A 15,531-nucleotide genomic window follows, 5' to 3' on the forward strand; every position below is an offset into this window, starting at 1 on the left:
AAATGCTGCAATACATCCATCAGTCTATTTGCAGAACTTCCATGATTTTATTTGTTTGGTCTGTTTCAACAGAAAGATCCAGGATATCAAGGGACTGTCAAATCTTTTATTTAAATAAAATCAATTCAGAAAAAGCATAATATTTAAACACAATAAGCATTCCTCTTGATTGACCTGAAGATACGAAACACAGATGCAGACACTACACACAAATTTTGGTTTTGTCGCCTTCTGGCAGTTCTGTTCCAACAACAGCACCTGTACTACAGGAGTTCACAGAGCAGGAAGTGAAACAGTGGAAAAGTTGCACTCGCTGCCTCATTTTGGTCTGCTAGTTACACCACAGTCCTTTCTTCCCTTCTACAGCCTCTGCAAATGCAGTATGCCTGATATGTAAAAATAAAGTCACCTCTAAAAAAATTACATTTAACAATGAATAACTAAATTGAACTGCAAAAATCAATTATATCAGAATGAAACTTATGTTTCTTTATTTACTAATGTTAAACTACTTTAAGAAAGTTGCTTAGAATCTGAGAAGAGGTCTAAGTCACTTAACAAGCATTATCCACTTCTCCTTAATAGAAAGCTAAGTTTGCTCTACAGAGCATTTGCTCAGCACCCAGTTTTGTTTTTCCTTCAAGACAGCATCAGTGCTGAGATAAAGGACACACCTTTATCACCTTCTCAGCTCTGTGATGTAAAGGAGTATGTCTAAGCACCCTCTGGAGCACACATTGGAAGATACAATCTTGTGTTCACAAAAAACTGTGATGCCTCATTTTCTAGCTAACATGCTGTGCTGGTTTTACCAGGTAAAGGTATTTTTTGAGGTATTGCCTGCTGCAATGGTTTCTGCATTTCCTGGATGTCACAATTTAAATCAGTTGTAAAACATCTCCTACCTTATCAACAGCCACAGCAAGTGAAACAGAAGGAATATAAAGGTGCCAATCTGATAGCTCCAGAGTCATTCCCACATACCCTGAAGCAAACATCTTCGGCAAGGCCAGATAGATCTACCAGCCAGGATCCTTCTAATAACTCCTGCCTCCTGAAAGGCACTCAACTTTAAGCTCCTCTCAAGATATGGCAACAGCCACCATTGTTAAAGCCTCTCCTTAGAAGGCCATGTTACAGGAAGCGTGTATCCAGCTTACTCTCCTGCTCCATCACACCCCATGCAGATGCCAGATAAGGTGCTCAAGGTTTTAAAGACTGCTTTCTGTTCCTGTAAACCCATCAGAACCTAAGTACCTTGTTAAAAGGGTGTCTCATGTCTTGGTGAATACCATGGCAGGACCTTGAAAATACCAAGTTTCCTTTCAGAATAGCTCTGAAGAACAGGCTGCTTTGTCTCCACCTAAATTTTCAACACAGCTGCTGCTGGGATCAAGAACACACCACCTTCTCTTCATAAGTCAATGGAAGTATTACTGAAAGAACTGGTCTAATATTTCCTACTTCAGCTCTCATTCTGTCTCTATGTTTCCTTAGAAGGCAGAGGAGATTAATTTTAAAAAACCTGAAAAATCAAATCTAACTGACCTTCAGATTTTGACTTTTATTACCCAATCTTGATTTCCTGAAACCTCACCAACAGCACACAAATTTTTGCTTCCCCCCCCCACTCTATCCACCAAGAAAGCAACTTTGTTCTTCAGAACTCTGCAAATCTAAAGAGTTAAAAACTCACCCATGCATTCCCTCCAGAAACTTGGAAGCTTCCATCTACAGTAGTCATAACTGATTTAACCCTAGGATTAGCCATTCCCTTGTCAATTAAGAGGCTGTTTTGGAAACAAAAAGATTTATTTATCAATTTTCATGTATCATGTCAGACCAACTGATAAGAAAGATATTTACACAACAGTTGAAATACACAGTATTTGCCTTTCATACAAGCAACTACATGCAGCCTGTAGTAAATTTTCCATGCAGTATTTAGATACTCTTCCCACTGCTACATAATTCCAGTTAAAAATACCAACATCTGTAATGTTCCCACAAGAGTTTCTATACCTGAGGTTTAGTATACTCTTTCAAGAGGAAGTCTGCAATTAAAAGCCACATAACAAAAGCCTATTTAAAAGATGTCATTCCAGTTGCAAATGGCTTGCTTCCTCTGAAGGCAGATCTGATTTATTCTCCTTTAAGCCAGACAATACTTGTCATGGCTCTTCTTCAGAAGGGCTGTCTGCCTCATCTCCACAGTTATGCTCATTTTCCTGTCTGGATTCCTCCTCCTCCAGAGCCAGACCCTCCAGTGTCTCAAGATTGTCAGGTGCTTGCCCAGTTAGCCTCTACAAATAAACAGAAGACAGTGAATTTGATATTTTTTCTATTTAATAATTATGAACTAGTGAAATAAATAAGATGCTGCATATCAAATTAAGCAAGCTAATTACCTTCATTTGGAGGTTGTTGATCTAATCAAAGCATTCCTCAGTTACAAAAAGGCTCAAGTTCAACTCAAATTACTACCTCTTAACAGTCAACAATGTGGTCTGCAAGTTAAGTTTTTCTTAGGTTCTTCAGCAGGACACGTTTTATCTCAGACAACCTAAAATGTGGGAAACTGATTCCCAAGTATTTACTATAGTACCATGCAGGTTTAATTTTAGAAAAATTACCATACAACCAATTTACTCCATTTTTAGTTAGAGATAATGAAGCTACATTAAGTCCAGATGAACTTTAAGACCCAGCTGTCTCTAGCACTTGATCAACCTAGAAGTTCCTCACCTAACCTGATCAGAGGAAGATAAACAGGACTGTAAAGAGGCTGGTTTTGAAACTTCTGGTTATTTGATGTATCCTTTAAGGCTCATTTAAGCCTCAGAAGGGAGGAGCTTACAACTAATAAGTGATCCTTAACTGTTGAGAAACTGTAGAGAAGTTTCCAACCACATTAGTTCAAGTCCTCAAGTAACAGAATTTCTGCCTGTAGGTTTATTGCTAACAAGCAGTATTCCCTGAATACAAAAAAAAAAAATTCAAGCATAGCAAACCAGGAGTCTTTCAAACCTGATCTAAAGAACTACACTAACTGAAAATTAACTTGAAGTTTTTCTTGATTAAACAAGTTACTTGCTATGTTATTTCCTTTTGTTTCCACTTCCCAGTCTAGTCATAACACAATCAAAGTACTTGCTAGGCACCCAGCTTCATATCAGTTTAATGAGAGCTTAATCCCTGCAAAAACAACCTGAAAATCAAGGTTACACAGCTATGGAGATATTTATTACTGTTTCAGTGGCTCTTGCAAACAACCCACTCCTCCTAGAGGAGCCATGGAATTAGTGACACAACTACCTGCCCCAAGGAACTCTCAGAGGGAGCTGTTAGGAAACTTATGAGTTTATGAACGCTAGAAACTGTGTACAGCTCTTTTCTGGCCAGGAAACTGCCACTGCCTTGACAAAACCTTGAATTTAAAGAGCATAGTGATCCCTCCCTCTGCTCTACTTTGTAACTTTGTTTCAAGTTAGTATCTCAATGGACACAGCCAACACCAACCTATTAAGCACATGAATTTAAGTCATCCCAAAAAAGAGAAAAATCAACTCTTCCTTCCCTCATCACAATCTCCAGCACGCTAATCCTGTTCTGTTGAGAGAAGATTGAATCCCTCCTTCAGAAAACATCCCATCTTAGTACTCTCATTACTCCTGTAGGTTCTAAGATGGGAAAAATCCATCCCCTAAAAGGAGCTTTATGACTCTAGAATTAGAGCAATCCTGCAGGAAACAGGTCAGAGAGCAATTTAAAATGAAGAGTCCTGTGAGCACATAAAACAGAAGTCATGATTCACTATAAATACCTTGGCTGGTTTCTCGCTTTTTTGTTCTACAACATTAATTGAAAATTGCTTTAAGTACCTCAATCACACTGGTCATATAATGCACATGCTCAGCAAGGGACATGAGCTCTTCATTTTCTTCTTTTAGGCGGGCAATTTCATCATCCTTCTGCTCGATTTCTTTGTGCAACTGAGTTCAAATGACAAAATGTTAGAAGAGGAAGACAATAGCCAGGGATGAAGCAGTTAGGTGTCTTTGAGTAGCTAGCTACCTTTTCATTTTCTTGAAGCACTTCATACAGAGCTTTCCTCCTTTCTTCAGCCACTTCTTTCCAATACTGAGATGAAGGACTTCCTGAAGTTAGAGGCTACAGTAAGTCTGTGGTAAGACTGATTTCTTAAGAGCACCTTAAAATATCTAACCTGTATACAAGTATTCTGTGAGCTGTGAAACTAAGAACTCGCTCCATGTAGTGTTTTCAAAGATTGTAGAACTACAATTAGTGACACAAGCTTAGAGGAAACAGATCCTACACTGCAGTAATGCCTGTACAGTGCCTTCAGGAAGCTGCCTCAAACATGGCCATCATGTTTCTCCTCAAGCCATCTTCAAGATTACCACATTTGCAAATGCTGCTCTTCTTTGTGGAAGACTGAAGTGTTACTTCCAAGTCACTGTCCACGCCAGGCATAATGGTTCTGAGAAACTGTGCATGCAACACACTGTGCCACAACAGGTTTTCATTGCAACTTAATTATTAGTCACTGGAAAACTTACAGCCCAGCCAAAATAACAAACTACAAGACTCCCTAACACTGCTGCACACAATGCTTCCCAGCTTCTGGTTATTATGAACTCATTCTTAAATACAAGACATCTATACTTTATTTAATATAGAGGATAAATATAAACTCCTGCTAGACATTATGAAAAACCCACAAAGCCCTTATCTAAATTACAAAGGAAATATGTTTCAAGTAGTATTCCAACAGCAGCATAGCACAAGAAAACATTTCAGGAATTACCACATACCTTTCATAATGAGATCTTCAGCTTGGATGACATTCTCATTTTCTTGCTCCTTGTCCACAGACACCTCAGCTTTACAAGCCTTTGAGGCAAATTTGTTATTCCAGAGTTTCCTTCTGGCTGAAGATTTCTTCTGCATAAAACATGGACAGGTTTAAGTTTAGAGCAACATCTCAGCCTTCACAAAAACACAAGCTTCTGAGCCTGCACACTCATGACTGCAAGTCTCCAAGTCCTGCTTTCTTCACATTATAGCTCTAGTTTAGACATCTTCCATACTACCCAAATAACTCAGAAATTGCTAGGTTTTAACATTGTTTATTACTAGAACAATAATAAGCTTAAGTTGTGCCACACTAGCTAGCACATTTTTTTCAAATATATCAGTTTTCAGTTAAAAGCTCAAAAGCATTTCATTATGACTAGAAGTAATTCTGTATCTACAGATTATCTTTTAGTTCATACCTCATTACACCTGCCAACCAGGCTACCTGCTGCTGAAGGCTGGATCATCTTAAGAGTCTGTCTTGGGGCAGCACTGCATGTGCTATCTGTGAGGTACTTCTGAAAAGACAAATATGGTTCAGACAGTAGCCACTCTACATAAACTAAAAACTAGGAATCCATCATGCTTCCATTAAGGTAACATACAATTCATCTTTTCAAGAGGAAAAAAAAAAAAAAGACACTGTAGCCTATGTTAGGGCTTCTGTAAGGAAGGGCATCTAATTATTTGTAGCAGAGATAGATCTGAATCACATGAGGCTATGATCAATCCCTGCCTCCTAGGAAACATTTACCTTTCAAAAAGGAACTTGAGTAGAAATACTCTGACTAGACTTCAAGACCAGTGACTTTAACTGGAACTCTCAAACCTGAGTTTGAGAGCAGCAGTCTCAGACTCTTGGGAACAGAAGTGACTGCAGTTGCACTGTTAGGTGGTAAAGGCACATCAGGCAATAGCTGTCTTTGTAACCTGTGAACACACCATCAAGCAGGGCTCATTTAAATAGACGTGTTAGCTTGATTATCCATTAAAATGGATCAAAAGTTTCCTTGCTTCGATCCAGACAGGCTATTGTTTTGTCTAACCAGTATGTTTATCACCCTTCCTATCATGCATAAATACCACTTTCCTGCATCAAAGCTTTCTGACTGGGTTGGTTACACTGCCACCACGGGATAGCAAACAATGGCAGACAACCAAGCAAGAACAGCCAGGATACAATGCCACACCAGCGTGAGAAAGTCACCGATTCACACCGTACTTCATAGGACAAGAGCTCGCCTTTCCCACGGTAGTTTCTGCCACCAATTATGCTACTGTTCCACTAAAGGACAAACATTAACTGCTGTGGGAACAAGAATCACACCGTGTGTCAGACACTGCTTGCTACTACTTAGGATTAAAGTATACTCTGCCAAGATATTATTGGCCAATACTCAAGTCAACCCACTGAAAGTGCAGAAAGCCACACCAAGCAATTCCTACCCTAGAGACACTATGGGACAAGATTGCCATAAATGAGACCTATCGATTGGTAATTAGCATTAATATCTGAAGCTTTCATTCCAGTCACTATGCCTCATCATACAAGAACTACTAGCCTCTTATTATATACAGCTTTATACCATCCTGATTAGGGCCTACATTAAAAGGCTCACCAAGAAAAGTTACTAAGGTTTGTACCTAATCAGTTAACTCTTAAAAACCTAAACTTTCACCAGTTCCACAGCAACTATTATTCATGAGGGTGACTTTAGAAAGTGAACTGCTTTCTTGAATACTTCAGTTAAAAGATGTTCAACACAAGACAGATACAACTCTTCGGAAGCTCCCATCCATAAAGAGCAGCCTACAAAACCTATTCTACAACCCCTAGGCATAAGCCAGACAGATTCAGTAAGCAAAGGAACACAGTCAGGACAAACAAACCAAATCAACCCTGCAAAATTAAACGGAGTGTCAGTAAGCTCAGTATCAAAGTAAAAAGGACTTGCTGAGCAATAAGGAAAAAAAGCAATCATAAGCACATATGCCCAAGCAGGACGGCATGTTCCCAAGCCACACTGTCTGCCAGGTTACTCAAGCCAAATGGACATAAGCCAGGTGGAAGCACATTGCAAGAGATCCCTTTATATTCCTTCAGTAGACAGAGAAGCTTGTGTCAGACAGAGGTACCAGTATCAAGGCTTTAAAGCCTATACCTGCAAAGATCCTGAGGACTTTTCTGCGGTCAGTTTCTGTTTCATTTTGGAATTCATAAGATCAACTGCAATAGAAAAACAGTAAAATTAATACAGGGTCCGTCTACTCCTTAAGTTCGGGGAACACTAGTTAAAGAAGATTACAATTTCTTTATCAGCTTTCATGGCAGCTTTAAGCAGCCAGCCATGCACGGCGCGGCCAGCGGGCTGCTCCAGAGCCCCTCCTGAGGCTGCACCCGCGACACGAGCGGGAAGGCAGCGCCCCGGGGCCTTTCCGCAGGGATGGCGGGGGTGTCCCAGGCGCACACCCAAAATGGCTGGGCTTGGCAGGGGGGGAAGGGGACGGGACACTCACCCACAGCAAACCCCGACCCCGTTCCCGCCAGGCGAGCTCGCAGGGCCCCTCCCTCCCCGCGCGCCGCCGCGGCCAATGGGGAATAGCGAGGCAGGAGCCCGCCAACACCAAACTCAGCCGCGGAAGCCTTCGGCCCGATCCCGCCGCCGATGCGGCCCCACCGAGCTGCAGAGCAGCCCCTTCCCGCCCTTCCCGTCCCGTCCCCGGGGCCCCGCTCACCGGCGGCCGCTCCCGCGCAGACCCCGCAGCACGCGCTCCCACAGCCAGCCACCCTCTCGCCCCCGGCGCGCGGCTATAAGGAGCGCGTTGGCGGTCACGTGACCGAGCGGCCCCTCTCCGAGCCAATCGCGGGCCGCACTCCCCCCGCCCCGCGCGCCCAGGCCGGAGCTGAGGGGGCCCGCGCTGCTGCGCCGTGGCGTTCGGGGTTTGGCTGCTTCTGGATTTTGGGGTTTTTTTGTTTTACTTCTAAAGGAGTTGTACCAAAACAGATTTAATCACGTCTCCGCTAATTCTCATCGCTCCTGTCTAAACAACCTGCAAAACCGGGGAAGAAAATTAGCAGTGTTAAGCCACACTAGCTGCTACACAACACTATTTTTACGCAAGATATAAACTACAGCTCTTATTAATTATGCCTAAAGCGCGCTGTAAAATTTGTTAGAAGCCACTTGACAATTATATTATTGCAAATATTTACACATTTATATTTTATTTATACTAATAGTATCTTCTGCTGGCACATTCCTTGCAATCAAGGTCTCAACAGCTATCAACATTTTATATTCTTTTATATTCTTGCAAATATTTGCATGTTTATCTTTTATTTATACTAACAGTATCTTCTGCTGATTTGCGAATAAACATTTTGTCGAGTTAAGGACACATTCCTTGCAATCAAGGTCTCACTCAGAACAGCTATCAACATTTTTTCCCATGCAATATGATGGAGCTATGAGAAATTAGGATAATTACAGTGAGAAGTATATATTTAGCCTGCCGTCTCCTGTTTGGAAATAAACTCTATGGCACTTATGAGAATGTTTTAAGTAGAATGTCATGGTCCAATGGAAGCAAGAAAGGCAGAACATAAAAAAAGATGCATTAGGAAATCTTTAAACAAGGATAGGGAAATAAAGCTGATCCCTCTTGCATAAACTTGTTCAGTCTCTCATTGACCCATTTAAATTTTCATTGTCCACAATATCCTTTGGCAAATACTTCTAGAGCTCAAATAACCTTTGGTCTGAAGAGCACCATCCTTTAGTTGTTTGGTTTTTTTTTTTAATTTTAACCTGATTCCGATATTGGCACTTGATGTCCCCAGTCCTTGTACTGGAAGGGACAACAACCAACCTGCCCTCATCTAGGCCACTGTTACACAGACTGCTCTCCAGTTCTCTCTCCCTGGCCTACCTAGCCTTTCCTGAACATTCCTGTTCCATCTTCCTGCTTTTTTGTGAACTGTATGACATTCACTGGGCTGGCATTTCTGTGGAAAAATCTGCCATAATTCTGAGATCTTATTCTTGAGTGATGGTCAGTTCAAAGTTTGTCATTCAATGTGTGGAATTAAGGTTTTTATTTTTTTCTTATACATATTGTTTATCTGCATTGAATTTCATTGCTGTACTTGCCCATCATTCAATTCCATAATGTCCTTCTGCAGTTTTTCAGTCAGGCCCTCGTTATCTTGAATAATATAGTGTCACAAGCAATCTGTCACCTCAGTAAGCTTTGCCTTGTATACAGAAAATGAAAATAACACATGCAGAAACATCATCCAAATTAATATTGTTCTGTTACAGTACTAAAAAAAACAAAGTTCATGCTCTTAGGTTAATTTAATTCTTGTTGATTCTGGAAGAAAATTTGAAATTTCCAGGTTTCATCACCAGCAGATATGCTTAGCTGGTTATATATGCATACAAATCCTATCAGCATTGAATGTCCTTTCGGAAAAATCTTATATATATTAAATATATATATATATTTATATCTTATATATATTAAAATTGTGCCTATATAAGCATAATATAAAAACATCTCTATTTTTATATTTTATGTTTTCTTATAAAGAAATCTAAAAATCCAATAAAAACTATACAAAATATTTAAAATTGAGGCATGCATCGATTTCTATCATAAATCATACATAAGAGGCACTGTGTGCATTTTATGGCTGCAATACTAAATTGTACATCTTGTAAAACCCGTGTTTTCAAATGAAACTTCCTCAGACATTGCTCTTTCAGAATCTGGGTTTAATTATTCAAAAAAAATTAGGTGGATTTACAGTTCAGAAGTGGAATAACTGCTTTTGGAGATGTTGGTAATTGGAAATGTCTGAGGTAATGGGAGATGGTTCTGATGTGACAGTCCTGTTTGTTTTACCTTTTAATTTGTTCCTTGCTGGAGGCATACAATCTGGAGGTTTATTACAAAGCTGCCACTCCTTCGATTTATCCAGCTGAAGAACGTGTCCTCTTATGAACCGCCGTGTCCCAGAGCTTAGTCTCTTCAGTTTGAAAGGTTTGTAAAGAACCCCATCACCATCTTAGAAATAACACTGAGAGTTTATTATTAGAAGATTATTCATAGCTTTAATTGTGAGAAACCAGTATAATGATATAAAAAACAAACAAAAAACCAAACCAAAACAAAAACAACAACAAAAAAAGCATCCATGTTACTTTACTGTAATAATTCCCCTTTTTGTAGCCAAAGTTTTAATTTAGATAGGGATTAGGGCGTTTTTACATGCAAAGTCTGTCAACCTAATGGTAGCAGAATATATTTTTCTTCAGACTGAGTGCAATATAATGCATTTCAGCTTGTTTGTTTCATAAAAAATAAAACCCTCTGTCATGAATACTTATGACTATTTGCACTTCAAGTGAGCCTAAGCAAACACGCCGAGGTTTCCCATAGAGCTCAGCCAATTTGTTAGGTTATTCATGGCAGCAGAGAATGTGTTCTTTTTAGAGCTTTTGTACGCCATTGCTCTTGATAAATGTTATCAGTTTTACAGCAAATGACAACTGAAAAAAAGGCTCCTTGGAGGACTTCATGTGCCTGGGAACGTGGGAATAGGTGGGTCTCCATCAACTTGGGGGTCTTGTATTGTTTTCATACCAGTGTGTGGAAGCTTCTTGAGCATTGCAGAGGGAGGCTCTGGACATGGCTGTGTGAATCAAGTGCTCCCAAAGACGTATTTGTACCTGGCAGTCACACGGTGCCTTTTGTCAAGGCCCTCCTTGTACCTGCAGATAATGATCTAGCTCTGGGCTGCTTAAGGACTCTTCATTTCTACCTGCCACATTAGGTACAGGCAAACCACACTGTGATTTTTAAAAATTCTGTGTCCTGTGTTATTACATAAGTGTCATAAATGAGCTCCTAAAGTCCCTCGCTGATGTTCCCTTGGCCCTCCCGTCCAGTATTTATTTCAGGGATGAAAGGGCTCCCCGCAGCCCGCCGGGTGACAGTAGGTGGCAGCGTGGCATCGCGCTTCCCCTCCCTCTGCCTCTTGTTTTTCCGTCGTGCTTCGTGCTTGCGTTACCGACAAGAAATTCACGGTTTGTCTTCTTTTCCCTGGGTTAATCAGCATGGAAGGCTGCATGGTAATGAAATTCGTGCATTATCTACACGGCACAATCCAGGTATAATTCATAAGGCCAGCTAGGTTTGGATGACGGCCTCTGTCAATAATTAGATCTCTCCAGAGACTACACAAATTTCATGTATTAGAACAAAAGAATGTCCTGTGAACCATGATCCTGAGTGCCTCACAGGTGAAAAGTTAAAAGAAAAATCTACATCTCATCTGGTTATTTTTTTCTGTAGTTAAGTATTGTGTGAGTGACTAAGACATCCCTTAAGACACTGTTAGGTCCTAACACACAGCTTCAAAAAAAAAAAAAATCATTTATAAAAGTGGTTTAAGATTTAAAAATTAAACATGCTCCATAAAGGCTACAAATTAATAATAAGCTAGAGCTACTGTTGACTGCAAGTATTTAGAATATTATTTACAGACTGAACAAATAAAACAAGAGTTTTTTTCAAATTTTACCCTTATTCTTGCAAGCATCTGCTGATCAAACACAAAACCTACATTATTTAGGACCAATACCTCACATGCCCAAGAACTTATGTCCCATTTTATGACCATGGGCCCCTGAAACTATAAAGTGGGACATAAAGAAGTGCCAAATGAAGCTTAATATTGTAGAAACAGCTGTGCAGAGGTGTGCTGATTTTGGCAGGGGTAGAGTTAATTTTCTTCTGTCCACTGCTGTCCATCATGACAAGAGGTGGAATAACCCAAGTTATTCTATGATTCTGTGATTCTAACTGGGTCCAGTACATGATACAAGGAATGTTGTACACATTGAACACTGATATTTCATTGCACAAAAGCATTCCTGTTATGGCTTAGAAATTAATGTTTTTTTCTGAAGGCAGAAAAGAGTGAATCAGAATGTCCTGAAGTATACGAAAGAGTTTTAATTACCACCTAATTTGTCTTGTTTGAATTTACAAAGAATACTAATTTATTTTGGTCTGATGCATAAATATTTGGCACTGAATTAATCATAGTTCTGTTTTTGAAGCAAGTAGCTTCAGGGCTGATTCTACCTCTAACATACGGTACAGTATGTATGGAACGTACAGAAGACAGATAACAGAATCCATCTCATCTCTTCCTAAATATGTCTATAACATACATAACAATTTGCAACAATCTATTAAAAACTAATTATTAACATGATATTATTCATTTTTAAGTAACCAGTCATTAAGATGCGAATTAAGACCAGAGGCATTAGAGTACAATCTTGCCCAAATGCTTATGAGCAAACATGTAATTCTGAAAACAGGAATTAGACTCTGAAATTTTTAGGAAAAAGAAACCCAAAATGACAAGGTGTATCTATATAGTTATCAATCGTTTTTAATTTACAGGAAAAGCACAAGTTATTATGCAAATGAGTGCTTGATTTCCCTGAAAACAGTGAGGATATGATAACATGGGGACTAGAAAATAACAGTTTTTCAGAGAAGAATAGCCAGCAACCAGATGTTCTAAACTTTCCATGCTTCTCAAAATTCCATGACTCCCTTTCTCTCCCAAGGAACATATTTTTTGCCACAAGGTCTTTCCTACCCTGACATGGGCCTCTGCCCATGCTGCTGTATTCTGTGTTTCTGCAGGATATCCTTATGCTGCGACTCCAGTCCTCAGAGGGGGGACCTGTGTGCACCTGACTCCTTCAAGGGTACAGGTCTGCAGTTATGTGGTGTTGTACACAGTCCTCCTCACTCTGGACACCATCTGATTTGTCTGTGCTGTGCTAACCAAGCAGAAGCTGACCCACTGTGCTGGCTGATTTGCTCAGCCTGGATTTAACGTGCACAAGAAACACTATTTTTGCTGTGTTAATGGGATTTAAGCCTAAAAAAAGAGAACTATTACTGCTATAATGCCACAACCTACTTGTCAGGTTTATTTTGTATAACATGCACATACCTCTCTTCTCAGTGATAAACCTTATATTATTTTAAATTAGATTTGAAGAGAGGAAGTCGGTCATTGGATTAAGTGTTATAATTGTAAAATACACACCAAGCTTCCAGAGCCACAAGCTTCTCTTATAAATGATGCAACATTGCATAACCAGTATGAAGCTTAACAATAATATACAATTATGTAGTCAAGAGAATTATGGATCAATAGCATACAAATATTTCTTTTTCTAAGTCTTAACTCTCCCTTCATTATAAGACATTACTTTTTAACATATGTTTTAACTAAGATGATATTTTTCTACCCTACAAGCTTCATCATTGTACATGATGGAGAAAAAGATGCACAACTATATAAAAGTAGAACAAGACTCAGCCATTACTCATTCATTTAATAGCACAAATATTTCTGCATGTAAATGTATAATAAACATACTTGGGTTGGTTAATTTACTCGTTTGCGTAAATGTCAGGGTACCTTTACTAGACAACGAGCCAAAAAAATCTCTGAGCTTGCTAAAGAAAAGGAATTGTCTATATAAGGAGGAGCAGCAGTCTTTACAGAAGGAACCTGGAGTGATTCCAGCTCCCCAGCCCTTTCTGAAAGGATTTGAGCAGCCTGAGTTTGCAGAAGACAGGTGGTGGCTGCTTAACACGTAGTACTTTGTACTTGATATCCCTTCTCCTTTACACACAGACACACACGTACCTATATATGTATATATATTCTTCTCCTGATAGCTCTACTATAAAGCTCCCCAGAAGAAAAAGTGCTCTTACACCAGCGTTACATTTGACAAAATTTTTTGAATGCACTCCTCAGCCTGGGGCTGGGCAGCTGCCCGATCCTTTGCGACGGCATCCCTACACTCAAAAGGGCAGCTGGAGTCCCTGGGCTGGAAGAAAACGCCTTCCTTCCCCCTCGGCAGGTGGGCAAGGCTCCAATTCCCTCTTGCAGCTCCCTCTGTGCCGGGGCAATCCCCACGTCAGGCGGTGCCGAGCTTTCGCTGCGTCCGCTCCGCCGGCACAAAGAGGGTCACAGGCCAAGTGTGAGTCATGGCTTAAAATAGCTGCGGGCGCACGGCTGCAGCACAAAATGTCGCACAGGGCAGCGTGGAAAACAAAACTGGACTAAACTGGCTGGAGGAGCAGTTATCTAAACGTGGCTCTGTTTAAGGACAGGCTGATGTTATAGTTAAAAGGCTCTGTTAGTCTGAAATAGCCACAGAAGTGCAGAGCTAATGTAATTCTCCTATTTACCTGCCTTGCTTTGCCCAAAGGGTTATTTTCAATCGGCATTGCCCATTAGGACTGAACAGTAATCTCTAAGTTGGCAAAAATTATCTGTTTCTGCTCTGCTCTTGTTCAAACAGCAGAGGAATGTTCTGGACAATGCCCGTGTCAGGAAAGGCGAGAGGACTGCCCGCATCGGAGAGTGTGACTAACACCCGGAGAAGAGAATGAGGTCCGAGGGCTGAGCACAGCTCCTGCCTACAAGACAGGCAGGAGGGATGTCCAAGGGAAAGCATGTAGACGAAAGGCGTGCTAAAGGAAAATAACTAATTCGAGGGTCAGGGGAGAACAAGGGGGATCGGCAGGGACAAGTAAGAGACTGGGGGAACAAAGAGTGAAATGTGGAGTTACTGGAGAGCGCCACTGCCGTGCTGCAGGGGCTTTGAAACACGATCAAGTGAGAGACGGTGCCCGCACTTGTCTTCTGCCTGTAATCTCTGCAATATCGCTGCTGTTCCGGTGAGTCACAGCTTGCAGGGAAAGGTGGGAGAGATGCGCTCACCCCGCCTGGCAGCCCGGCCTTGCTGTGGCACAAACCAGCCGCTCACCGCCCCATGGCTCCGAAGCTGCGCTGCCGGGCGCCCCGGGAGCAGCCCCCGTCCGGGGCACACCGGACAGCGAGGTTTTCCTGGCACACAGGGCTGGGCCAGCAATGGACCGGGCCCCGCGCTGGCATGGCGATTCCTCCTTCTCGCCCTGGGACCGCCCGCAGGGAGAACGCCCAACAGCACTCTGCGTCCTCGCTTCGCTTCCATTGCTTCCATGCCATTCCTCCGTCCTTCCAGGGAACTGGAAGGAGGGCATTAGCCTGTCCTTGTAGTGCAGAAATAAAACCGCTTACTTCTTTCCAAGGATTAGGTTTGTGTCTCTGGAACAGCAATTACTTATTTATAAAACTTAACCAGCCTCCTCGGGAAGCGCAGCGACCGCCACGGAGGAACACGGACTGTCACATTGACGAGATCTGTGCTGCAGACAAGCCCCTCGCCATGTCAGCTTTATACATGTTGGACTTTTTTGTTTAATTTACAGTTTTATTTCGCATACATGAGACGGGCTGAATACAAACCCAGACGGACTAAATTACATAAAATATACTACTGCAAGACTTGTTTACCTATAACATCACCACGGTTAAGGCTGGAACAAGTTTAAGTATTTCCGTGACAGAATTTGGGGATCGGGAGTTCATCGGCTGGGAGGGAAGGGAGCTGTCCCGGGCAGATACCACCTCGGGCGGGGGGGGCGATGTTCCCTCCCCTTTGCCTCACACCCTGCCCGTCGTCGTCCTCCCGCCCCCCCGAGAACGGCGTTGAG

General features: G+C 41.5%; 1 protein-coding gene across 1 annotated transcript; it reads right to left on the bottom strand.

Annotated features, from left to right (window-relative positions):
* Window positions 1-86: 86 nt before the first annotated feature.
* On the bottom strand, window positions 87-7,703 carry GMNN (geminin DNA replication inhibitor). Its single transcript, XM_058832588.1, has 7 exons — window positions 7,615-7,703; window positions 7,041-7,105; window positions 5,298-5,396; window positions 4,836-4,965; window positions 4,075-4,157; window positions 3,882-3,992; window positions 87-2,303 (listed from the first exon to the last, which is right to left on the bottom strand). The coding sequence occupies exons 2-7, from the start codon at window positions 7,095-7,097 to the stop codon at window positions 2,172-2,174; spliced, it is 612 nt and encodes a 203-aa protein (XP_058688571.1). The 5' UTR covers window positions 7,098-7,105; window positions 7,615-7,703; the 3' UTR covers window positions 87-2,171.
* Between the last annotated feature and the right edge of the window lie 7,828 nt (window positions 7,704-15,531).

This window comes from Poecile atricapillus, chromosome 2, assembly GCF_030490865.1.
Source record: "Poecile atricapillus isolate bPoeAtr1 chromosome 2, bPoeAtr1.hap1, whole genome shotgun sequence".
NCBI classification, from domain to species: domain Eukaryota; kingdom Metazoa; phylum Chordata; class Aves; order Passeriformes; family Paridae; genus Poecile; species Poecile atricapillus.

What these genes read in the sequence shown, in the direction of transcription:
- GMNN (XM_058832588.1), bottom strand. Translation starts at nt 7,097, where the DNA reads ATGAATTCCAAAATGAAACAGAAACTGACCGCAGAAAAGTCCTCAGGA. An exon ending in TGGTTGGCAGGTGTAATGAG is followed by an intron (nt 4,966 to 5,297) that starts GTATGAACTAAA and finishes TGTTTTATGCAG; the next exon opens with AAGAAATCTTCAGCCAGAAG. An exon ending in TGCTTCAAGAAAATGAAAAG is followed by an intron (nt 3,993 to 4,074) that starts GTAGCTAGCTAC and finishes ATTTGAACTCAG; the next exon opens with TTGCACAAAGAAATCGAGCA.